At 36.0% G+C, this 27295-nt stretch overlaps 1 protein-coding gene across 1 annotated transcript in view; it reads right to left on the reverse strand.

The window, feature by feature from the left end:
• Positions 1-27295, reverse strand: part of SCARF2 (scavenger receptor class F member 2) — a 114864-nt gene that overhangs the window by 51835 nt on the left and 35734 nt on the right. The window contains exons 2-6 of the mRNA XM_072415470.1: positions 17712-17770; positions 9947-10048; positions 4345-4864; positions 3656-3874; positions 1589-1717 (exon numbers count right to left, since the gene is read on the reverse strand). Of these exons, the coding sequence (XP_072271571.1) occupies positions 1589-1717; positions 3656-3874; positions 4345-4864; positions 9947-10048; positions 17712-17770 (1029 nt within the window). The remainder of the gene's footprint in view (positions 1-1588; positions 1718-3655; positions 3875-4344; positions 4865-9946; positions 10049-17711; positions 17771-27295) is intronic.

The following is a 27295-nucleotide window of genomic DNA, read 5'->3' on the forward strand; positions in this document are numbered from 1 at the left end:
TTCTTCCAGGCAGAAGGCGGCACCAAAGTGACATTTAGGATACCAGGACAGACGCAAGTCAGCTGCTTACAATTACTGCACCCCGCTATATAAATTTCAGTTTCAATCTTTTATCAATGTTCAAAAACACACAATTCATAGTATCAAAACCTATCCTCTTGGCGGTATGTGACCAATAGAAAATCATGCAAAAAAAGTGTATTTAAAATGTGTTGCATGTAAAAATGCACATTATACATTTTATGAATTCTGAGAAACCTGTACAATACAAAGCTGGAAGAACAGTTGAGAACAGTTGCGTTGCAATATTTGCACAACTATTTTACACAATTATATATCTGTAAATTATAGACTAAAATTAAACTTAGCGCACACCTGCGTAGTTCAATTTCCAATAAAATCACACTTAATTGTGTAAAATACCCAAAATTGTCCTCAGGTGCTGCTTTAAAAGCCTTACATGTTTAATGGTAACAAAAAATAATTACCCTAGTGTTATTCTTCTTAATTAGGTGTGTACAGTGATACATTGGGATTTAAATATTATTTACTGAAACATTCTTGGTGGAGAATTAACTACTGCCATTGAAACATTGAACCTGGATGATTTTCCAGCAAGCAATGTTTCCATAAATATCAGATTTACTTAAAAACAGACCCCATAATTTTTTATTTGATTACTGTTTCTATATGAACACCTTAGGTAAGTGTTTGTGTGCATACGTATGGGGTCCTTTAGTTTGTTCACATCTCACTCATCATACTATCTGCTTGGATTTTGTATACTATTGCCATTGCATGGTTTTCAATTTGGCAACCTGGTTACTCCTAGGTCTAAAAAATATACAAGGAAGTTAAATGGTTTCCCATCAAACTGTTCTGAAACAATGCTATAGATAAAGTAATATTGGACGGACTACAGACTCCTCAGTGCTGCTCAAGAGATCAGTACTATATAAATACATGATTTTTTTCTGAATTCATTATTTAAAACACTTTTGATCTTTTACGCTAGCTTTATTCCTATCACCAGAGGGCTGACAAGCTCTTTGTGACAGTACATCAATTGTGAAGATTCTCTTTATGGAGACATCAGGGGTCTATTGGAACCCTGTTGTCTCCCCTGTACTGCTTTCAAACAAATGAAATACAGACAGTATGTAATCTGTTTACATTCCTGGCCTCAAATGGCCAGAATCTGACAGCCGTGAACCCAGAAGTGCTTAAAGCAAAGAGCTATCAGGTTCACAAAAAGTGGAAGGATTGGTGAACATATGTCCACCAATAATTCGAGCTCCAGCTCAGGACGTTATGTAAAAATAGTAATGCTTGGGATGAACCTTTTCAACTGAATTCCAAACCCAAGTAGTGTACAGAATTAACACTAGGAGGTTAATAGATCTTTAAAATAACAAATATTGCTGTGGCTGAATATGCGTTGTTAAAGCCATAGATGATAAGCCATATCGTAGTCTGGCCTTATTTTAAAAATGTAAACTACATTCTATGCACTTCATCAATTGCATGACTTATATACCAACTCATTAGCTGTAAGTACATTGAGAAAGTACATCATAATTATACTTACAATAGTCCATAAGATCCAGCACTGCAAAGGCACTTTCCAGTCTCAAAATGGCACTCTCCATTGAAGCAGTCAGTGCAAACAAAAGCGCAGTTTTCACCATATGTTCCATTGCGACATTTTGTTTCACATCTTAAAAAAGTACAGAAATGTTAACTACAACATTTTCTTGGTTTGTAAATTAATTGAGGCACAGTTAGCGATATGACAATGGACATTGTAAAACGCTGCGTAAAATGTTGGCGCTATATAAATACTGGCTAGTAATAATAATAATAATGTGTACATCCAACCAAATGTTTTTTTTTTATTTGTACAGAGCAGGGAGGCTTTAAACACACACCAGGGTATTCTTTGCCATCTGGACCCTGCTAGAGAGATTTCTATTCACTTTCTGTTCTAAAGACACCACACAAGTTGAAAAGTGAAAGTGAAAATCTCTCTTAAGTTATAAAAATTATACTCATGAAGGGTTTATCCCCAGAACAGGTGTCCCCACTGAAGGATTGTCCCTGCCTATTGCTCCTAAGACAACTTAAAATGTTAGGTTTTTCCCTTACTCTGTCTTAGTATCAATGGTCACCAAGGTCCCAAGGTAGAGGTACATTTTCCACGTGAGAACAAAAACAGCAAGAAAACCTAATAGTGGATCTAACTTTTCCCTAATTTATTCAAAAATGTTACCACACTTGGATTCAGGGTTCCAAAAAACATTAGCTGGGCCTGTGAAATGGCTAACAAATACTATAATATTTGGTTTTGTTCCTCATAGGTTGGTAGTGCTATGCCCCTAAATTTGCCAACATAAAAGGACTAAAGTGATTGTGGCAGTAGTAGGGGTAATTTACCTAATGAAACTCAGTGCTTGGGTCCTAAAGTTACAAAAGTAGTGACTTTTTATCTATGCTATACACTGTAAAATATCATGGAAAGAACCTAGTTATGTATATATATAGCTGGAGAACATTACTGCAGTGCACTGGTGCGGCCCTTAAATTGAGCCAGTTACATATATATGGAAAAATACAACCAAGTATGCTATTAAAAAAATGCACCACCAACCATCAGGAGAAACAGGAAGCTACTGTAAATGGTACTGTGCATGTTCACATTTTTTTAATAAAACCTAATGTAGAAAAAATATAATTGAGAGCTTAAATCTTATAACAACATTTGATTATCATTTTAACTTTTGGTTTTACTGAGGGGTGCCCTTGTTTTCTTTTTTTACATAACTTACCTGGTTATTGAATCATTTTAAGTTTTTGATATAGTAGGTGGTTAAAAACCAATATTTTTCCAAAACCAATATTTTTTATCTGTGCCCCATTGATGGTACTACAATAAGTAAAAAGGAAACTCTTCAATGGGAAGGAAATCTTGCTAGGGTAAAAAATGTTACCATTGGGAGATTTCCCCCATACCATTTATAGTGACAACTCAGAATATTGGATTTTTGATTGCTTTCAGTCCAGGTGACCTTGGACCAATAGAAAAAATAAATGGTGTGAATTTAACTAACAGAGACACAGATAGCAATAAAAAAAATCTATCAAAAGCTCTAACCTTTCACCTATTTGCCCAAAACAATGGCTTTTGACACCCTTTAAATATTACATTTAATAAAACTGTAACATAGGGCTTGTAAAAAATGTTCAGTTTGGACACTTTGACATTGCAACAATGTGTTAAGTTAGAATGTCTGGTGCGCATAAACTTTACTGGAGGACTCTACTCTATACAGTAAAATATTAAATATGGATTGGTCTGACACAAATTCCTAGTGCAATTTTAGAATATTTTCATATAAATGACTCCATTAGTTTTAATTATTTTATTTCTCACTGCAATTTGCATGCATTATTTGGAGCATAAAAAGGTACATCATAACCAGCCAAGTATGAAAGTTTACTTGAAGATAAACCCCAAGCAGATATAAAATAAACACAGTTTCATGCCAGGTAAGACTATTTGCATAATGAGTGTTTTATTCAGCTGTTTGCTTGAAGTTCTGTTTACTAAATTTAATTAAAAACAAATAAAACTGGTAATAACCTTACATATGCTTACCTATCACCTATCCAGCCAGGATTGCAGTGTGAGCATTTCCCATTTATGTGATTACAGGTGTGTCCATCCTTGCACAGTGGACATGGATGAGAACATTCCTCTCCATAGAAACCAGGGGCGCATGCTTGGTCACACCTTGTTCCATTCCAGCCTGGTTCGCATGCAATACATCGACCGTCAGCAATAGTACATGGCTGCAGTCCTTTACATTGACCACATCTAGAATGAAAAATACCCACATTTATCATCTTTAGGAGTATGGTTATTCATAGTTTAGGATGGGTCTAAAATGATGTTTATGATATTATTTCACAAACTTGCTAAAATATCCTAGGGACACCTCAGTGGCTAAAGAGACACTTCATCTTGGCAGAACAGAAAGTCTAGATAATGTTTAGGTTTAGTGGTAGACTAAAGTCTGAAATCAACAGACATTATACTCCAACAGTCGAAGAAAAAGCAATACAAGATTTCGGTAACAGATTGGGCTGCAGGTAAATTCAGGACTGAGAGTCTCAGACTAGGAGAAACCAAGACTGTGGTATGCAGCGGAAAAGACAAACGTTAAATTATTTAAAAACTCCCTTTGTGCAATAAATAGTCGGGTATATGTATGCAATCTTGGCATCTAAAAAGACAAAAAATCAGGAAATTGTTGCCTATACTGTAACATAGTTTAAACTGCTTACCTTCTCCGACAGCCCTGTCCATAAAGTCCAGCAGGACAAGGCTCACGGCAAAATTTACCCCTATATCCAGGATCACAAGTGCAAGTTCCATCCACTTGATTGCATTTGCCTTTGAAACACTGACATACTCTCTCACACCGTGAGCCCCATAATCGTTCCCGACACAAACAGCGTCCAGTCACTTGATCACATGGAGAATTGTTGCAGGCGCACTGGTTGTTACAGCTCCGAGCCCACCATCCTGGCTGACAAATGCATCTTCCTGTGGCTTGGTCACATTGTGAGTTGGTACTGCAATAACAAGCATTTGAGCACTGAGGGCCCCACCAATTTGGTTCACAGGTGCACTTTCCAGTCTCTTGGTCACATTTCCCATGTTTGCATAGACAGGCATTCTCACAGTTAGATCCCCACCGATTCGGATTGCAGGTGCACTGTCCACCAACATCATCACATTGTCCATGTGGATGGCAGGAACATTTTTCTTTACAGTCTGGACCCCAGAACTGTCTTGGGCATTCTAGAATAAAATAAAAGTAGATTATTGAACAATCATGCCTGCTGTTAAAAAAGCACCCAAAAGCAGGTCTATAATATGTGTATACATCAACTGGATATTGGGTGCCATATAATACAGTCATGTTGGTGATTTATGAATAAAAAATTAATAATATTATTAATAATAGTCAATAACAACCAATTATACTTTATAATTCTGTAATTATATATTTTGGTTATGGCTTACTGTATTTTGCATATTGCTCCTTAGTTTACTATCAGTTTTCGCAAAACTTTTATTCAAACTTTTATAACTTTTAATCACTTCTATGATTATATGATTCTTCTAAGTATGGTGTGAAGGATGCTCTAATCTCGAATAATGTTGTGTGTTAAAAACGTTGCTGATTAATTGGAGATTATGTCAAAAAATATTTTTGTTTATAGATGGAAGCTGTGTACATATGCCTGTGCCACGCTCCAGACAAAGCCTCTGCAGCATGTGGCCAATAAGTGGAACTCTTATGTGTGTGTTGTAACAGATTTTTTTTTCTACAAATGTTTTTGCCATGTATTATAAATCAAGCAAGATGTGTGCAGCTGTGCATATCGCCCGGCATACAGAACGGCTCCACCAGTTTATTGTGCATGGCACAAAGTCGGCCGCCAGCCACTAGGTACCAGTTTGTCAATAGCTTGTCTGCCAGCTGTTGCCCACCCAAACTGAATTGCTGTATGCAGATAAATAAAACGTGCCAGCCATAGGAATTTTAACATGGTTCCTGTTCAGAAATAAAAGTATGCTTATGTCCACAACACTGAGATTATTATGTATATATCAGTATTTGATGCTAAAAGAGTCTGTATAGACGTCCTATTGAATAAAGTACATATTTATTATTCTATTGATGTTTATTGTGCTGTGCATATTCTAAGCATAAAATAACATAAATATACATTACTTTATCAGACCATGTATAGAAGATTTTTACTCCTTTGCAGTAATTATTTAGGTTTTTATTGAGTGTGTATTTGAAAGACACAAAGACATAAGTTAGTAATTTTCGGCCGTACGCAGTGATCTGGCCTTTTCCCTGATTGAGCATTATTTGTATTTTTTTCCCTTCATGCCTACAAATGTGAAAAATATAAAATGGAAGTCATTTTAAACATGACTTTGAAAATATTTGTAGTTTTATAGCACTGTGGAATAAGGGACACAGAATAATAATGTTGGTAGATAAAGACAATTTTGTTCCAACTTGGGAAAATACTCAATATATTTTTCAATTGGGCCCTTTAGTCTGGTTAATGTTTTTGGAGATAATAATGACATTAAAACAAGAATGCAATTAGGATAAATATACAAATGAAAGAAATCAATTTTATGTTATAAGTTATGTTATGTTAAGTTATCTTATCAAAGTATGATAGTATATTAAAGACCCTGTTTCTAGCTATATCTTATAACTCTATGTAAAAAGGGGCAGTCTTGTTGAGCCTCTTATCTCACTGCTGACTTATAACAATAGCTTATTTGTAAGAATGATTGGTAGGTAGAAAACATATGAACTTGGCTAACTAGGGAAGGATGTTTAGAAAAAAAAAAGTCAGTGACAGATGCTCTCTACATAACCTTCATGCCTGGGAAGAAGCAAAGGAAAGTACTAAAAAATGATTATTCTATAGTTGCAACCTAGATGGCAGCCCCAAGAAGCAGCTTCAGGTCTTTTAAATGTCTACACAAGGAAGGCTTTTTTAGGTATATAATAAATATAAAAAAATGTGTTCACTGATATGGGAAGATTGTTGATGAAATAAACGTCCACAGAGACAACCCGCCCAGTGCTCTGAGCCTGCGATTCATATGGGGGACGTGGTCAATGGCTCTGGCCGGTGCGCCCCCCAGCGGGGTCAGAAGCAGGACCCTGCTGGGGGGCGCACCGGCCAGAGCCGCGGACCAACAACATTTTCTTGCGGACCACCGATTGGCAACCATTGGTTTATAGTAACTCTATCATAAACCTGGGCACATCAAAATAAGCGCACACAATGAAAAAAGCAATAATACACAGTTTTTGATTAAAAACTCAATTTCAAAACATTGGGCCTGATTTATTAAAGCTCTTCAAGACTGTCATAGGTAAAGCTGGGTAATCTAGGAAACCTGGAACAGATCTGGCCCAGGACTGAAAATATTTGCCAAATTATACCAAATTATTTTTTTGAAATATGTTCCAGGTTTCCTGACTCACCTCGGTAACCCCAATATAGTCCACCCTCTCCAGTATTTTAAAGCTTTAATAAATCATATCCTATATGTCAATATACTGTAGATAAATATGGGTGAAATTACATGCAGATCCTGGCTTCGTCTCAGCCTTATAGGCCTATCTATTGGTCTATGATGCTACCCTTCAAATACATGAATATTAATAAAGCCAAAGGATCCAATATTAACTTTTCAGTTGTCTTTATCTTTGTGACTCATGAATATTTTGATGTGTGCTTTTCCACTAAATGTAATCTTCGCCTATGTTTTTCATCATATGCTTAGTTTAAATTGCTATATTTAGGAAATCTTGTTCTTCTTTGATGAGAACTGTTCCTTCAGTTATTCCTTCCAGATACACTATAGAGATGAATTTGATATTATCTTTTTGAGTCTGCGTAGGTTTCTTCATCATGTTCCAGCTTTCTTCCAGATATTTTTAGTACTTTGGCAATTGGCTTTTGGCCAAACTGGCCCTAGAAAATAAATGTCAGAGATTGGAAACTCATCTAAGCAGGGAGTGATGTGAATTGTTCCCTCTACTTTGTTCCCTGTTGGTTTTCTCTAGTGAGTGAAATAGAGGTAAAATGGCTTAGTCAGCAATTAAAACTGCCATATTAGATCTAAGTAAATGTGATTCATGCATAACATTGGTACTTGGGAAAAAAAGATATGTATAAGTATTCCTGAGCACAAACAGTAGTCTGGAGTGGATCCAGTGAGCTGGGTGGCAAACCACAGAACAAAGTGTTAAGAGAGACCATAAGGGCTTGGCCTGAACATTACAGGGGTTTCAGGGATCTGTCCAAAGTACGGCAGGATTCAAGTGACTGTCCTGTGTTTACTTCAAATTTATGATTGGGTAAAAGCTGGAGGTTATGGACAAGGCAAATAACACAGCTTAAAAAAATGTAATAGTACAGTTACATACCAGGGTTGTGTCAGTCTGGGAAACAGATGTAAAAGGGGATTATACGTTCTTTTTCAGTCATGCTGACTTTTCAACATAAAAGAGAAGGCAGCTGGAAGACAGTTATTCATGCCAGCAGAGGAGATCTGCAGAGCACAGATACACTTGAGTATAATGAGTTTACAATAATAATATTGAAACCAGTGGAGTGACTTAGAAATCCATAACAAGATGAATACATGTAGAGAGGTGGTGGTCAAAGCAAAAAAGGGCAGAAGTCAAGACAGAGCTGTAGCGAATGTTTAGTAACAAAAGTTAAAAAGAAAGGAAGGGATTAATTCCTGAAGTGATTTATATTACGGGATACATTTACAGTAAGACTCTATAACAGTGTTTCTCAATATTTTTAATATGGGGGATCCCTTCAGGGAACCCCTGCTATAATTACTATATCTACAATACACAGTACATTACTGTGGTGGTTAATTAGAAGAATACCTCTTACACTGATGGCCATTTGGGAAGGCAGCCCCCCTTACAGATAGCTAAATAGATCATTGGTGTCTATCAAACCGACCTGAGAAGTCACAAACTGCTCACAAATGGAACCCCCAGCAACCTCTAGAGGAACTCTAGTTGAGAAACACTGCTCTAAATAAACATTTAGAAAACAAATATTGTATGTCAAAAACATCACTGAAAAGAATCTGAATCTATTGGTTTGACCTCACATATTTTCTTTACATTATAATCGTTTTAAGTTCCATTATCATTTTCACTCCCTTCAATCTAAATCATGTAAATGCTATAACTTCTCTAATATTCCTTTAACTAATTTACAATAATTATATTAAGTGAGCCAAACCTCCAACTCCGAGTGTCTTTCTCCTCCCCATACCTCTAATTACTATCTGTTTCTAACCACAGTGTTCCATTTTGAATAAATTACTCTACCATTGATTAGGCCCTAAAAAAAAATTCACATCCAATTAAGTTACTTAATTCTACTTCCCACTCCTTATCATTTGGTGCTGCAACCCAAGTTCCTTTTTTATTCAGAAAAACAGCATGTGTTATTGCCAAATATAAAAAACCTATTTTTGCTATTTCTCCAAAACATGAATAATAATAATAATAATTGCATTACAGCACATCATTTGTTTAAGGTCCTTTAAGTTAAGGTTCAATTCACAAAGTTAACGCTCCAGGTTACATATTTTCAAAAAAAAAAGTTACAGCTTTCCGCAGAGTCCACAGAGTTTTTAAAACTATAGTCACAGTATTTTTCCACAAATATAAAATGTTTTATAATTAGGAAAATAAAATGAGTGAAACAGACATTTTTTAGCATCTCTTTAGCTAGAGGAATGTTACAAACATGTATTGTACTGTACATGATGATATGATATGATAATTAGTGTTAAAGGGGGCCTTGTACATTCCTGCAAATACAATACATGTGAAAAGAATGTACAATGAACTATAATTCCTATTATTCCTTTCCCATAAGAATGAACATTGTGGAACAAGTATATGTGACACATTTACCGTATTTTTCGGCGTATAAGACGCTCCGGCATATAAGACGCACCCACACCAATTTTAAAGGAGGAAAATCTAGAAAAAAAAGATTCTGAAAGATTATTCCCCTTCTGATCACCCTGTGCCAATTTACTCGCTGGGTCTGCAGGAAGGCGGAGACACGCGCTGCAGCCAGGAGGAGAGGAGAGAAGACGAGAAGCACGCAGGATCGCGGGATCGCGGTATCGGGTAAGTATGTTATCGGTTTTAATTATTTTTTAAACCTGCATTCGCCGTATAGGACGCACCCACTTTTCCCCCCCAGTTTTGGGGAAGAAAAAGTGCGTCTTATACGCCGAAAAATACGGTAAGTAGCAATACAATTAAACAGCAATACCTACTTGTCTCACAATTGGCACCAAAGTATCCATGACGACAACGACATTCATTGGGCCTGACACAGACTTCATTCTCTTTGCATGTAAAGTTACCTTCACAAATAGCTAAAAACAAAACAAAAAAAGAATATTACACATATAAATCACACAAATAATAACAACATAGGCAAACAAACAATGTGCTGAAAGAAAAAAAATATTGAATATAATACCAAGTAGAATAAGAATTATAAATTATAAAAAGAACAATACTCTGTAGCTAATGTAGTCATAAGTCATTGCTGATAAAGGTAGCAGTGGTTGAAAAATAAATATGCAGTTATATATATGCTGCCACTACTGTGTCACCCACCCTATCGCTATAAGGTATATTGATGTATTCTATGAACAATGCTGGGAACAAACCTCAAAGTCCAGTTTCACTGTAATACTGACAGCCAGGGCATTATGAACTCTAACTACAAGGATAAATGCACTTTTTTTAATTAAAAAAAAAAAACATAATAAAAATAAAATAAATTTTTGGCTTGCATCCTCAGCTCAGGGAATAAAAGAACCATTGCGCCTGTGGAGGAGTTACGTTGTCTTGGTCCAGCTAATCAAGATGGCCAAAGATCGAAAGCAGGAAGTGAAGAAAGAAGAACATGGCAGTACTTTGGCGAGGGAACAGGGACAGGTGAGTAAGTAAGGTAACAGTAAAGCAAGCAAGTTCAGCCATTCATAACCAAGGTCCATGAAACCTTAGGGTTCCTTTGACGGTTATAGGGGTTCCTTTAGGTATGGCTGACTGATCTCACATTTGATGTGTCTTCATAATTGTGGGCCACTTGGGAGTGCCATTGGCATAATACCAGTGAGTTGTCTGCAATGGTGGCCTCCTGACCACCACTGTAAGAGAGCGTCTTTGCCCTTACAACCAGTGCTAACTGTCCCCCAAACAGAGTTTCCCAAAACCTGAACATTATTTCAAGGGTTCCTCTGGTATAAAAAATGATAGCAAAGTAAGTTTATTCCTCCAAAATCAATATATTACTTGTATGTGATTTTGTCTTTATGTTTTTTTAATTAGTAATTAATAAGAGCATAGCTCCAATGTGAAAATAAATTTGGAGCTAAACTGGTGTTCTGTATGTAAAAGACTAAAAAGAAATCTATACTGGATGTAGTTAGAAATACTTGCATTTCAAACATGTAATCAAAAGATGTCCTTAGATCCAAATATTATCAGTTTATCAAGTGAAAAGTGTAGACTACGGCATCTTTCCAGACCCATTACAGAATGCACCAAAGACTAATATGGAGCATATGCACATTTTTTCTAAAAATTTCAAAAGCTTTAAGGAAGCTTTTGATCACAATGTTGATTTATAGAAGCAATAAATGAGATAAAAAGATATAAATTCCTCGTATTCTTTTAACTTTTTAATGTAGTTTTTGAACACTAGAGTGATCAAAGTCTACCTTCCAACAGAAGTGCAAAAATATGTACATCTGTATGGCAGGGATAGTGGCAGGTTGTGTTTTCCAACTTTGTATTCAAGAGCTGGATGAAATTGCTTAAAACGAGCCATATGTATGGTAATTTTTACATTTTGGTTAAGTAACTAAAAAATGAATCTTTTAATTGTGTTTGTATGTGTTAGCTTGAGTTATGGGGTTCTATAAACAGTAGGTTCTATGTAGTAGGCGAGCTGAAAAAAGGTTATATTAGCCTGAATCCCCACTTGATGGCTCATTGGACAAATACAACATATGAAAAAGAAATATTTCATATATAACTTCCAAAAACAAAATTGTAAAATATTTCAACATTGTCCTGACTATATTAAACAAATGCAGCATACATAACATTTTTCCCAGACAAAGTGAAAAGGCAAGTGTTACTAAATTTATTCTCTTCCCCTTAATTGAGTAAACTCTATTGAGTAAAAGGGAGCAGTATGTCAGCAAACTGGAAATCAGAGTCTGTGCATAAATCATAGCTGCCTACATATACATAGATTATTACAATGTATTCAAATAAAAGTTTTTAAACATAGGCACATCTTGGTAAGTGTTTTTAAACAAGTGTTGCTAAAATAATTGAAAAAACTGTAAATTCCCTTATTGGCAACAAATTGCAGTTACAAATAATAGGAGGGAAATCAGCAGTTTCTGCCCAATATTTAATTGTGACACTTTTGCAGAAGCTGTGGTAGAGTTGTGATCTTTAGACACTGCTCTGTGCCTGAATACTGCAGATAATTATTAAATGTGTCTGTGCCCAGACGAAACATTCTATTATACTGTAACATTAATCCAGACTCTGACAGGGTGTGAAAACACATATTTTTTGGAGAATGGAAGTAATTTGATTTCTTAAAGTACTACAAATCTTTACTTTTTTGTCTTCTGAGTGCTACATAATATGTTCTTTGTCAGATCCTTGCACTAAAATTCATTTAGATTCATAACGCAAGATATTGAATATGTATCATAAAGAAATTGCAATCTATTTGGCATAAACCTACAGCAACATGCACAAAAAGCAAATGACACTGCAAAATTTCACAGAATATCATCAACCTTAGTTCTGGCAATTTAACATTGGCAGTTCATGAAAGGCACCGTTTCCCTGAATGACTTAATTCAGTCCAAGTTTTAATTATAATCCAGAAAAGCAATTAGCTGACTAGCAGGATAAACTTTTATTTTATTAAAAGACAGTATATATTGTCCGGATTTGCAATCACAAACGAGACTCAAATGTTCCAATAAAAATATTTGTTGACATATTGGGGTGTATTTCTAAATGTTTTCATCCAAGATTCACCCAACTTTTATTTAAATGTCATCTATTTTTTCTGTTGTGTTCAATTTTAAATATATAAGAATCATGAGTTACAGTTTACAGATTTTGTAATTGAATCCAACATGAAATGGGCTTGTCATTTCTTTTGGTTGTTTTTCTATACAACTACAGAAAATAAAGCAGCCAGCACATTTACTACTGCAAATTAACAGAAATCTTTACTAAAAATATTCACATGGGTGGAATATGTACAAAGGGATATCACCAATTTAAGTATCCCTGGGGCAATATGATGTGTGAATATGGTCAGGTCCTAGTGGGGCACAGAAAGAAAGAAATCTGCCTATTTAGAACAGAATCAGATAAATCAGTCTGTAGATAGGAATTTTTGCATGCCACTCTGTGAAAACTCTTTTCACAAATCTTTTCCTTAAAACAATCAAATGACTACACAATGTACATCCTGTTCCTGGAAGCATATTATCCTGTAAAGTCACATGCACATTTGCATGCAAACAGTAGAGAAATCTTATTGTCTTTAAGAAAGATCTTTCTTAAGCTAAACTCCGGTTAAACAGCTAAGTACACCAAGTTGTTTCTCATGCCAAAGAACTTGTATTTTGTCCAGTTGTGAGCCCAGCACAGTCAGGGGGTAGACACAATTTTCTCTGTTATTGGTATAAGCTGTAGAAGGGTTACAGTGTTATTTCTACCCACCCCTAGTCTGCTGCCTACAAAGTACAAGAGCAGCAGAAGATTAGGCACATTATCTCTCTGATCATTTTGCCTTCTCTTCCTAGCATAATGTTTTTCAACACATTTGTGTGCAGTGGACCTGGCTCTCACCCTCCCTCTTCCACAGCGAATGTAGGTAATTACATTAGTTGTAATTAAATGATAATGCTTGCGAATCATGAATAAATTTAAAACTGCAATTATTTGTCTTCTATATCTGCCAGGTTTAGATTTAACAAGAAGAGTGATTACAGGCTTATATTTACGAGCAGCTCGAGGCCATCCTAAATGTAAGGAATAAATAGATAAAGAAGAAAGAAGGAATAAGGTTAAGAATCTCTTTCAGGTATTCAATGTCTGTAGCTCCAATGGGAAAATTCACTTTCACTTCTCGTCCTGATGAGTCATCTCTGGGGCACAAAGGTGAGAAGTAATATTTTACATTTATCATTTGATCAGGGGTTGTAAGGAAAATGTTCTAGAACAGATTTCTGAAAGACTTCTGAAAATAACTTCGACCTGTGCTTAAACAATTAGGACTTGGCAGTTTATTTGTATATTATTTTGCAAACTATTTTTTTTGCCTACATTATGAACAACTCTGTGTGGATCAGAGACATGATAATTCCAAATAAATTAAAGTTATTGTATCACAAAATGTAGAAAAAGTCAAAAATTGGTGAAAACTTAAAAACACTGTGAGAGCTCCAGTAGAGAGATTTCACAGTGAAATGGAGTTGGAGCTTATATTATACCCTTATCCTTGCATATATTATTTTATAAATTCTTGTACAACGCCAACAGGTTGTATATATCCATGGTATTATATGTTTTTCTAAGTATAAGTAAATGATACAAGATTTGCATTGGCGTCAGGCTGCCTTGGCCAACAGAAGACTCTCTATACATAAACAATATTTTACTTATAACATTTCCCTCCCGTTGGATTCTCAACTAAAGTGTAAAGCCACATAGTCCATATGCATTTAGTATGACCTTTGCAAATATTTTTAATGTAACAAAGGGGAGTCTTTAAAAATAGAAGATAAGTCTGTTACTATGGAATTCAACAGTTGTTATTATATATTGTTACTTGTCTTTTTAGATATATTCATTTAAAGGACATCTGGAAGCCCGAAAGACTAAAATAGTAAAAGTTTTATTACTGCCCATACCACATTTTATGGAACATTGTATTTTTGTCAGTGATCAATTCCTTATTCATAAGATGCCCTCAGTCTTGGTATGAACATCTACAGTTGCAGGAGGACAGAAATATTTTTATTTATTTTGATAGATTGCAAGTGGTATCAGAATTAAATATCTGTATATTTTTTAAAGAAATACAGAAATATTTTTATTTATTATATATTCTATTGTACTTCTGTAATCCCTGCTAAATACCCCATGGTATGTTTAACTTCTGAACTTGTAAAATAAGTAGGTATAAAGTACGGTTCCAAATTCTACTATCTATACCATGTTGCCAACAAGCTCTCAAAACAGCAATAACGCAGGATAGCCTGGATATCAGATGTTGTCGGCCTAATAAGACAAAGCTCCTAACATACAAATAACTTTCTGTAGCATGCTCAATGATACTAGATATGCCTCTTTCAGAAAAATCATGACTATGTGGCCTGGTAAATCTAATAGTTTTGTCAAAAGCGTCACATCAATATGCAGACTGTAAATATGCAGTGATTCTGGCACCCCTAAATGTATATAAACCACTAATAAAAACTTAGCATATAATAATTACAGTATATGTGGGTTTCATTAAAGAGACAATAAGGGTATTTATTTACAAGAAGCCAACAAACTGACTTGCAAGCAATGAAGCTTGAATTGTGTAATTGTAGAGAAGAAGAACATATCACTTCTGGTGCTATATGGAAATCAAGAGACCCCTAGTTTAAAGACTGGAGCAAAACCACAATATACATGATATAAAGACTGAGATTAGTTTTTCATCCCCAGGATTTTTAGGTGTCCTAACTACAAATGTAGCAGTCCACATGGATAATATTAGAACAGGGAAACTTATGTCCTAAAACGATCCTGACAGCTTCATAAAGGTTGCAGTATTGCTTCTGAGAAGATACCACAAAATATCCATTGTTGTCTGTTTAAAAAGTAATCTTTCTATGTCTGGATAACATTACTGTATTCTGTAACTGCTGTTACATGCCTCTTCTCGCAAGTAAGCATCCAACTGCATTCATTTCCTGTGCCCCTTTCTAACAAATGTGTTCATTAGGAACAGTACATAGCATGGGATCATGGTGTGAATCATAGGGGCTGGGATGGAAGTAAAGGTGGTGGTGTGGATAAAACAGGAGTAAAAGGACTATATGGAAACTGAATGTAAGTTAGTGGTGGACTGCATATGTGTGTTTTTTTTTAATCATTAAAATGAATTATGTTCTCCCCAGCCCATTTTAGCTGGGCACATCACCCTGAACTTTTTCGTAACCATTTGGCTGTTTTTGGATTCGTTACTAAAGAGTTGGATCACATTACAGAGGCTGCCACCAACCTACAATTTCTTCTCACCTGGCTGGGTTGGACGCTGTGTATAAACATATTACATGTGCCTTTTAAAAAAATTGCTGGAAGTGACTAAGAATAAATATTAAATAGTTTTATGTGTTGGGCCAATGATTCTTAGGCCTCAAAGGACTAACTAGTAACTTCATAAAATGGTAATTAACCTTCCTTTGATTTTTAGTTATAATAGAAATATTTACATGCACTTTATATTTACCCTCCCCAGCGGTAACCCCAAACGTGACTCGGGGTAGAATAAGGATGCTGGAAGCGGTAACCTCGAGTCACACTCAGGGTAGGTAAACCTATGGGAAAAGATAATAAATAAAGCACTTACCTGATCCGCCGGCGTCCTCCTTCAGAATGCCCGTCTTCTTCCTTCCTCTGGCCACCTTCTTCTGCACAGGATGAGTCACCAGGAGTTCCCAGTGACGTTGGTGCATGCATACGTTTCGTTCGGGGCGGGGAATTAAAATCCATTTGTATTGCATTCAATACAAAATACCTGTATTAAATGCAATACATTGAATTTTTATGTGTAAAAGCAGTACATTGTTTTTCATGAGCCTTTATTTTACAGTATATTATAATAGTATGAGTATAATATATTTTTTTTTTTTTTAAATATTTTTTATTTAATTTATTATTTTCACATGATTTTGTGTTTCAAACTTTAGTATACTCATTTTATTATATTATACTGTAAAATAAATTTTCATGAAAAACAATGTACAACTTTTAGACATATAAAACTGGACAGAAATGAACCGCTCAGGAGACTAAGGCAAAGAAAAGTTTAACATGTATGTATTTTTATGTATCTGTAAAACATTATTGCAATACATACAATTATTTACCTTCACGTGCACATGCAAAATAAAACCTGACACAGGATCATAAAGAAAAATATTTATACACCAGAATCTAAACTGTTGACTTGTTTAGTTGCTTGTCACTATGTATAATACATAAAACTCTGCAAAAACCAAGTCAAACTGTTATTTAGAATAACAATATATCTGGAACTGTAAGTAAAGGAGTTAAAGGCACATCAAAAATAGAAGGTTTTCAATAGAACTCCACAGAGCTAATGTTATATCTGACATTCAGCGAACTAAAGAATTAGTTCTGGCAATGCACTGGGGTCTTGATCCATTACCTAGTGCACACCTGCTGTAGGTAAAAATAGTAATGGTTATGATATTACTAGAGCTTCCATAGATACTGTATCTGTTGTTAAGAGAATCTGTTGAAAGGACTATTTATGGGAAAAGTTAGCTTTAAGTAATCACTGAATTAGACTGTAGTTCTTATTTTTGCTTTTTTTTTTCTTGAGCTCCACACAGATTGTCTTTCCTCCCATTTCTACTGGGTAACTTTCAATCTGAATGATGTCCACCGTTATTCAGGCCCCAGAAATTAGGCATCAAGGATTTGCCCCTGCTAGTCTAGATTGATGTGACAGGGGAGTTCTTTCCTCCCCTATCAATATCCAGTCAGACAATGGGCCTGATTTAGTAAAGCTCTCCAAGGCTGGAGAAGATACACTTAAATCAGTGAACCCGAGTGAGCAAATGTTTCCAATCCTGGACCAGAGCCATTCTATTCCAAAGAAGTAAAGAATTGCCATAATCTATATGCCAAAAGGAATACTGTTGAAATACATATATTTAAATACTAAATTTTTCGTACCAATTAAACACTCTTCTCCTTGCTGTCTCCATCCAGGACAACATGTAAGGCTTGAAGACCTGTATAGAAAAACAAGAAAAGAAGACATTTATTACTTTAATAGGAAACATAATCAAAGTACACTAAATTATCAGTTTTCACTAAAAGAAAATGGAACCCTGAACCATATACACTATACAAAAATGATGCTGCAAAAAAAAAAAATAATAATTATTATGTGCCTTAAACAATAACTATACAATCAATAAAATTGGTTACTACTAGTCGTCTGGTTGACAGATTGAGGGAAAGGGTTGGAACTTTCATAAGGTCTTTGGCCATGAATTGCATTATTTATTAAACATATCTTAAACATCCAGTTATTTAACATCTATTCACCCTTGCTATCATCTATACATCTTTTGGCTAATAAGCTATTTTTATTTCAAATCCATATTTACTTTTAACTTACGCTCAACTAAAATAAAAGCACCGCTAGTGCAACAAATTTCACTGACAATATGCATTGTATAAATTTTGCAGTAGCCACACGATTCATTTTTGTTATTTCTAAAGTGTAACCATAAGTAAACTATAAGAATCACTTATATGATGCGGTCTGTCAATAGCATTCACACAGCAGTTTCTGTTTTTCCCCTTGAAACAATGCTTTGCTACCTGTTGATCCTGTTAGTACTTCCATTATTTTTCCAAATGCTGTTACAACAAAACTTACAGAGTTCGAAAAAAAAAAACAATGTTGCTGTAAGCTCTTAAAAATTGATCAACAGACTGCATCCAGTCTATGTAATCTTTATTTTTATTTTTTTTTGCCCAAAGTTACACTGTAGACTTTCTTTTGAAATCTGGTAGTTTCATTTCAGAAAGACAAGAGTGCCAGGGTTGTATTTTTTGGCTGTGTCTTTCAGACAGTGAACTTTGCCTTAGTATCCACTCTTTCACATCAGTTGAGCAAATTCTCACGTGCCCATTCCATTGCAGACAGCTAACTAAACAATGCGGAGCAGAAATATATATCATCTATATTCATAGAGACACTGCCATGAGAACAAGCAGAACAACAAATTTATAGCTTCATTCAATAAAACAGAGCAAGGAGTGTGAAAACTGTAGAATCCCATGACCACAAATCAAATTTCCATTTAGTGTAAGCAGGTCAAGAGGAAGAGTAAAATTCAACTGGACTTGGAAATTCCGAGTCAGAATTGGTATTTTTTTCATAAACCTGTCAGTGACAGGTATAGTATGGCACAGTCAATCCAGAAGCCAGACAATGGCAGCTGTCGTAATCCAGTGGGCTACTATACCAGTCATCAACAGGTACCGTAATGTCAGATCAGTACTTGGATTGCTCAAATTCTGAATTCAAAATCAGATCAAAATAGTCCAACCCACCACTAGTTTTCTGGGTTGCTATGGAATATTCCACATTGCATACCCCAGTGTTCCTAGTACTAATTTACGTAATATACATTTCTATCGGGAAGAAGTACCGGCAAAGAGGGAATCTTTACAGGGAATCACTAGCAAAACGAGTATGACCATATTTCCAGAAAAAACCCTTCAGGGTTTTTTTAATTTTAGAAAATTAAGTAATTTTGTGGTAAAACACCACCTTTGTTTCATCCAACGTCTCCATGAAAAGTTCCTTCCTCTTGACTGCACCTACTGCAGATATATTAGACCCTACGTAGATATTTGGGTGGTGTCATGGTCAATCAAAGACCACTTAATGCAGGTGATTTACAAGCAACCACTGTACTTTAAATAAATTCTATGACATTGAACTGCACTTATACAAAAACACTAAACTCTGGATTGAACATGGCCGTGGGCTACCAATCAAAGCAAGTACATATGGAAAACAACTTAGAACTGGATTATTAGTCACTCTGCACAAGCAGAGCAAATGTATGCATGATTGTGTTTGGGGTTTTGAGGGCACACGCAGCTCAGAGGAATACAGAATGTGAGATGTAGTATTATGACAGAACAGAAATGAAAAATGGTGCCAGTAAGTCATTACAGCACATGTATTTTTGTACCTTAATAATCTGTAAAACATACACTGTTAATTAGGAACACCTGGTAGATTTTATTTAATAAAAAAGCAAACAATAAAATGTAATATGTAGCAACTCTTGTAACATGTTCTTTCATTCCTCACTGCTTTTATTGCAAGAGAAAGCCAGATGGATGGATAATACATAACAACATATCCAGAAGAGGCAAAGACTGCTTAGTACAATTAATAAAACACATAAGTAAATACTATGTTCCTGACCCCACGCCAGGTTAAGTTGCACCAAATAAACTGTTTTGATTTTGTTGGTATGTATTATTGTTATTATATTATATATATACTAATCCTATAAACTGATTATATTAATGTTGAACAAAAAAAATTCTTATTATCTACTTCTGTATTATGTTGTAGTGCTTCTATACCCACTAGTTGTATAGACTGAATCCCTGAAGAAGTGGAGCTTATCTGTAAAACGCGTCAGATTATCACGACATATCAATTACCTGTATTCATCCAGGTGATGTGGTCCTTTCTAGCACCTTGGTTTTAATCTGTACTTGTATACCTCTCTATGTATGGAGGCAATACAGACATTTTATTGTGTGTTGTTTGTATTTATATATTTTTTGTAGTACTAAATAAAACTTGTATTTTTATCTAAAATTACTTCATATATACTGCCTTAAAAATATTTGGTTCTCTCTGTTTATGACTACTTCAAATAGGGATGTTGACAGTTTACACTTCATATGAGATCTTGGAATCCTTTGCATCCATGGAAAGAAACACTACCCTTTAGCAACAACCTTAGCATTTGAAATGCACCTGTCTGTCATTTTACATACACATACTATCCCCATGAGCCTCTATAAAATGCATTTACCGTGTTACTAGGGAAACAACAGTTTCTGGGCTAGTTTGTACCCAAATTATAACCCCTCTGTCTACAGAAAGCACTTGGGCCTGATTTATTAAAGCTCTCCAGGTCTGGAGAAGATGGACCAAATTGTTGCAAAAAATGAAAGAGTGGAACTACTTTAACAAGAGCAATGGAGGACTTTGGTTATTTGTAAATGTTACCTGAGCTGAAGTTATTTTAATTTGAGAAGAGGCGTTAAAGGGACCACCTCAAAGAAAATACACAAATGGTGCAAATAGTAAATTTGGGGCAGAGATGTGCACTTTAAGCCCATTGCAAAAACAAAAACAAAAGGGCACTCCAACTGTAAACGTTTCTTTTACAGTAATAAGTGGTAAATACATGGTGTAAAAAGGGGCTGGTTCTAGACAACTCAGTGGATTCCGGAAACACGGCTGGATATGTTTCTTAGGCATAGTTCACACAAACCTATGTTCTTAAACACCTAGAAAAGCATTTACGGAGCCTACATGCAATTATTCCAGTGTTTGAAAACCAAGCAATTTTCCATGTTTTCAGAGAGTAAAATGGGGAGAAGAGGGGACAAATGCCTCTAGACTTCCCGAAAACTTATAAAGGTTCATAAACACATTTAAAAAATTTAAAGGAAGTGTTTATGAGCATTTATAGGTGTTTTAGACTCACTAAACACAGCAGTATGCATTCTCTGTGCAATCCAAAAAATGCAACAAAAAACCTGTGCAACCAAAAATGAGCTCCAAAGTGGGGCAGTCACCATCTAATTCTAATGTGCAGCAAGTAGCACTTAGTACTTACAGTGTTACAACAAGTTGAAGTAGCATGTCTGTACTGCTATCCATCACATTTTAGTGAATATACATTGCTGCTTTAGGGTGGGTTTCACACTGTTCACTTGTACAGTTACCTCTGCATAGAGAACACGGAGGTTGAATGTGGATATTCATCCTTAGGAGCTGGTTAGGTAAAACTGCAATCAATCTAACATACATAAATACATTAAAATATGTGGCTGGAAATATCCTGAGCTAAGAAATGTATAAATATAGATGAATATCAAGTATGGCAGACTTATAAAGTTTATAAGGCACATACCTTTCACTTGTTTACATACTGAAGGTATAACAATGTACATTCATAGAGTGAATGATACAAAGAAAGCATTGACTTGGATAGTCCATCTGGTAGAAATATTAGCACTGAATGCTTCTGCAGTTTTTCTCTGTTTAATTTTCTCTCCACTTTTTCTGAAAAAAAAATGGTTTGCAATCCACATGTAAGTAGCGCACATCCTGATCCTTCTCAGAACATAATCAAATGGATTATGTAGAGTTCCTTTGATAACTTATGGCACAAAAGGTCTTTTGTTCCTTTTACATTAAATACCCAAGGGGTAGAATTTTAATCACCAATCAGCCTCTGATGTAATGCTGCCGTAAGAAAGAGGTTCTTCTATTTTTGTATAGAAAAATCATTAGGCAGCTATTAGGCTTACTGTCATTACAGCAAACCAATTGCTCGCTCTAGTCTGCAAATACCGAATACAAAACAAGAAAAGAAATGGCATTGTCAATATTAGTATAAGATCACAAAAGTAAACTTTCCCATTCTTGTTATAGGAGGAGGTAAATATTCTTCATCGCATTGCTGTAGCACCATTACAGAAACAAAGTTTAGCAGTATTTTAAATAAACCATCCATCTGAAAAAGCACAGAAGAACTTCTATATAAATGTAGGGATGCAATAAACGGCTGATTTGCATTTCAGGGCATTAGGTAGATAACCTTGCCCAGCTAGAACCCAACCTAGATTAGTGCCAAAGACATACAGGGTATGGCAGGTATTACATATTTGTAAAACTCATACTCATCTATTCATTTCTTTAGCCCTTAAAAAGTTTTGCAATTAAAAAACACCAAGCAGATAGAATGTTTATTACAGAAGGAACAGTGTTGATTCAGCAATAAAACATGCTTACCTGCTTGTTTTTTTTTCTTGAATGCACCATGTATGATGCTGGGATCCTGGCATATCCTGGCACATCCCAGGACTGGCAGGACTGAATAAACTCCCATGAACATGTGCGCAGAGATGTCATTCCAGCCTGGCCAATTAGGACGGCTGGAGATCTGAATACAGAAGAGAATGGCAGCTCCTGCAATTGAGCAAAGATAGAGGAGTATACCTAACAAATTGTAATCAGACAAGTACATCTATTTTATTGCCGAATTTTTATTGCCTTCTGTAACAAAGGATCTGCCATATTGTATCTTATTATGTTAAAGGTTTAGTTTTACTTCAATACTAATTCAATGTATTTATTCAAGCAGATAAGGTACTTAAACTTGACTTTGTATAAGTCTCTTGCAGTCTCATCTACTGAAGAGCTTAAGCTACGTACACACTTCCAATTATTATCGTTGGAAAACGAACGACGAACGTTCATGCACGATATATACGAACGATCGTATAGCACCGATCCTGCACATAGAGGTAACGACACGATCGTTCGTAGATATTGTACACACAATAGATATGATCGTTTGAGCGATAGAGGAACTATGTGCACGACAGGAAAGTGAACGGACGTTCGTTCATCACGCATGCTCTGAACATGGACGATCAACGAACGACCGTACACACGAACGATGTTCAGCGATCGTCGTCCAATCCGATCCGTCGGTCCGGTCGTTCGTTTCCAGCGACTTTCCTCGTTCGTCGGCGTCGTTGGTTACTTTTTTACGAACGATTTTTTGCCCAATCGATCGTTCGTCGTTCGATTGGAACGATAAAAATTGGAAGTGTGTACGCACCTTTAGCCTGGGAGTTGGACCTACCAAAAGGAAAGTAGTAGTGCAATGATCATGCAGATAAGAAGAGAAAAAAAAGAAAGTGAGATTACTGTGCAGCTTCTCCTTTCACTGGAGAAAGCTAAAGCTGATGTGGGTTCTGGACAATTTAGAGAAAATGGTTTAAGTCAGTTTGCTGTTTCTCTTTTCTGCCCAGTCACAGCCTAGAAGATGGACTAGACATAAACCATAAACAGAAAGTGCATATCATAGATTTAAAGAAAAAAAATATTAAGTGAACGTTATAATCAGATTCCTCTTTAGCTTTACCAACAACTAGATTCAGTGAATAGGAACACTTCTCTGCTTATAAAAAATGTAATATTTAGGTTGGACCGCAACAAACATTTATTGGACGGTCAGATTATAAAATGTATGGACAGGATATGCTACTGAGCATGTCAAGCTGAACAACCGCAAATGTCATCTTGTATACCAAGAATCTCTATAGATATAGGAAAAAAGCTGCTGAGGTCTTTCTAACCGAATTCCAATTGCCAGTAATGCACAATACAGGTCTCATTGCCTTCTTGATAAAAGTATTGAATGCATGGCAATCCAAGGATCAACTTTTTTAGTGTCAAACCCAGCTGACAAAACCGTTCATTTTATCATAATGTAATAAAAATACGAATGGACAGAGATAATGACTTCCAATACTGCCCATACAGTGATAATAATGCATGAAACACATCAAGGGAATTTTACATGTTGGAACAAATTATTGATTGTATGAAATGATCATAGGAATGTGGAATTATGGTATCCTGTGTATGAAGGTCATCACTATATTAGAATACAGAACTATACATGGTATATTTCTATAACAATTCATTCTTTTATGAATTACCAAGGCCCTGCAATTGATATTCACCCAGCTAGTGGATTTTATTAGGTTTATTAATGCATATATAAAAATGTTAATATAAGTGCATGGAGATGTGCAATAATAGTGAGCATTTGCATACATATATTCTCATTTAAAGCAACTCAAATAAGTTTGATAAACTCAAGGCAGAACTCTAGCCAGAATTGACAAGATATGAAAAAATAGCGAAGTAAAAGAAAAAATAAAAGTAGCTGTTGTTAAAACATTCATAGTTTTTTCTGCCACTAAATGCTGATGTCCAGAATATTTCCATTAAACCAAGGTTGTGCTTAACCAACCTGTGAGAAGACAGTAAAAGTGGAGCTAAAGGGGATTCAGGCAGCTGGGTATTGTTGAAAGGGAATGGCGATATTCCTTTTGTAATAACTGTTCTTGCCTGCCTGACTGCTGTCCTGCTGTCAAATTTTGCATGTGCAGCTCAGCATTGGTTGCTAAGACTTCCCTTGCACATGCCGAAATGAATGAAGTCCCACATACACATGTAGGAGTTACATCATTCCAGCACGGCCAGTCAAGAACATCTACAGGAAGAAAAAGAGGAATATGATGCTGCCCTGCAACAGAACAGGTATAGGTAAATATTGCAGGTTTAGTTCCGCTTTAAAGAAGAGGCTGCACAGTGGGTCTAATTTATTGAAGCTATCCAAGGCTGGAGAGGATACACTTTCAATAGTGAACCTGGGTTATCCAGCAAACTTGGAATGGATCTCTTCAAAGTCCTATGCAAATTTTTTGAATCCTGGACCAGATCCATTGCAGGTTTGCGGGATCACCCAGCTTCACTAATGAAGGAGTAGCTTCTTGGAGAGCTTTAATAAATCAGGCCCAGTGTGTCACTATAGGACACATAGTAGTATTGTAGGAACTGGCTGCAAGGTCCTTTTTTTTGACCCCACAGGGAATTCCGAAGGTGAATTGCATCTGGCCCGCCTGGTACTACCTATTGCAGCGAGTGATACCGCTACTATTATTATTCCCGGCATCACTCACATCACTGAGTGGCCCCTGTTGTTCTGTTCCATAGACGCAAGTAATGCCAGGAATTGTAGTCTCGGCATCACTCGTGTATATGTGACAAGTGAGAGATCTCTGCCCTTCCCCGCCCCCTCTCACACATCATAGGCGATCACAAAGGCAAAAGCAAAGCCAAAAGCTCAGCTGCACGTCTACAGGGATACTGGGGATTTGTTTCGTTGTGAGAAGGCTGTGTAACAGTGGGGAGGGAGGCAGAGAAGGCAGGAGGGGAGTCTGAGGTGAGCAGTGCTGGGCAGCACAGTCAGTTCAGGCTCGATGTTAGGGTTCAATTACTGAGATACCTTTGTACAAATTAGCAGTTCTTTTTCTAGTGCAGCACGTCATTCTCGTATGACAAGTGAACTGTAGCTTTCCTGTCATTATAGTCTTGTAGTGCAATGTCTGTGCAATGTTCTGCCATTCAATGTCTCTCATTAGCTCCAGTCACTTCTGTGTCATACTCGGTATATATATAAATAAATATATGTTTAGCATTTTTATTGTTATTTTTATTTTCATTTGAAAATCTTTTTTGAGTTTAAAATTAAAAAAAAATTCTTAGGCTTCTTTCTCTGTTGTGGGCTTGTTCCGCATTGAGTGTTGAGGGACATCTTTGTTTCCATGTGGGAAGGTTTTGTACCTGGTGAGAAGGAGAAATTTAAATTTTTTCAGTGTATTTCAGGTTTGGCCCCTGACTTGGTCTGTTTTTGATTTCGTCCCTCTGTGTGTTTAAGTTTGACACCCCTGATCTAAACAGAATGTATAAGCACATGGAAAATGAATGCATTTTTATTTTCTCTGCTGAAAAGGTGGAGATGTACTTTTTATACAATCTTTATGAAAACAATCCTCAATTATTGATGCTTAGACTCTCTGGCACATTTAACTCTATCAGTTTTCTTTCTATGTTTGCTGCAAGCCTATTATGTCTTTATAAACTCTCCAACTGAGGACGATGAAAATCTAAGAACGAGCCAGTCAGTTTGGCAGAATTGCTAACCTCATGTTCAGGAAAATACTTATGGGATCTTCCAGATTTGCAGTAAGTACCAAGGCAGGTTTACACCCAGAAGACTATTCAGACCGTGCAACTCCCAACTCCTAACAAATGGCCAGAGGGTGTTATTTTTCCTGTCCGAATGCTTGATCTGCATTTGGTCGTTTCCCAGTTAACTGTCTCCAGAGCTTGTGTTGGAATACAGTACGGCGACTTTCTAACCTTTCCAAGTTAGTATTCAAAGTGTAGCTTCGTCCTGCTCTAGTATGTTGTTATTGGCTGAAAGTTGGAGATATGTCACGCAGGCTGACACCTAATTATAAAACAGCACATGTTTCTCTTAATACCGTCTGTGTTGAAGGAATCTAAAGCACACTTGTATGCCATTAACTTGCAAGGCTAGAAGGGTTAATTGGTTGCTAGCAAGGTTTTAAAGATTACGTTATTCAAGGCTAATAAAAAGCTCGTTTGTGAATTTACCATTCACCTAATGTACTGCCTACAACCAAGTAAAGTGCACTTGAAGGAGACACCACAAATGAAAAAGCCTACACATATAATATATATAAAGGCTGCTTTAATATCAGCAAGGAGACGTCAAAGTGAACTTTTACTTTGCCCTTACTGTGACTACAGTAGACACTTTTTTCGGCATCCCTGAAAAGGTCAGGCAAATAACATGCATTGGTTTACCATATTGTCATTTATTTCCGCAACACACTTTTCCAATGCACTGCAGCATAATGCACAGCAATGAAGTACCATACATATTTGCACTTTCAAAAATGCAGGATGATGCATGTTGGGCAGCCCATTGAAATGAATAAGTCCATCACAATGCATGCCAACTCACATCTGAATGAGTATGTATCTACAAAAATACTTAAGGGACTGAGAGGGAATCTGTCCC

This window comes from Pyxicephalus adspersus, chromosome 6 (genome assembly GCF_032062135.1).
Source record: "Pyxicephalus adspersus chromosome 6, UCB_Pads_2.0, whole genome shotgun sequence".
NCBI lineage: Eukaryota > Metazoa > Chordata > Amphibia > Anura > Pyxicephalidae > Pyxicephalus > Pyxicephalus adspersus.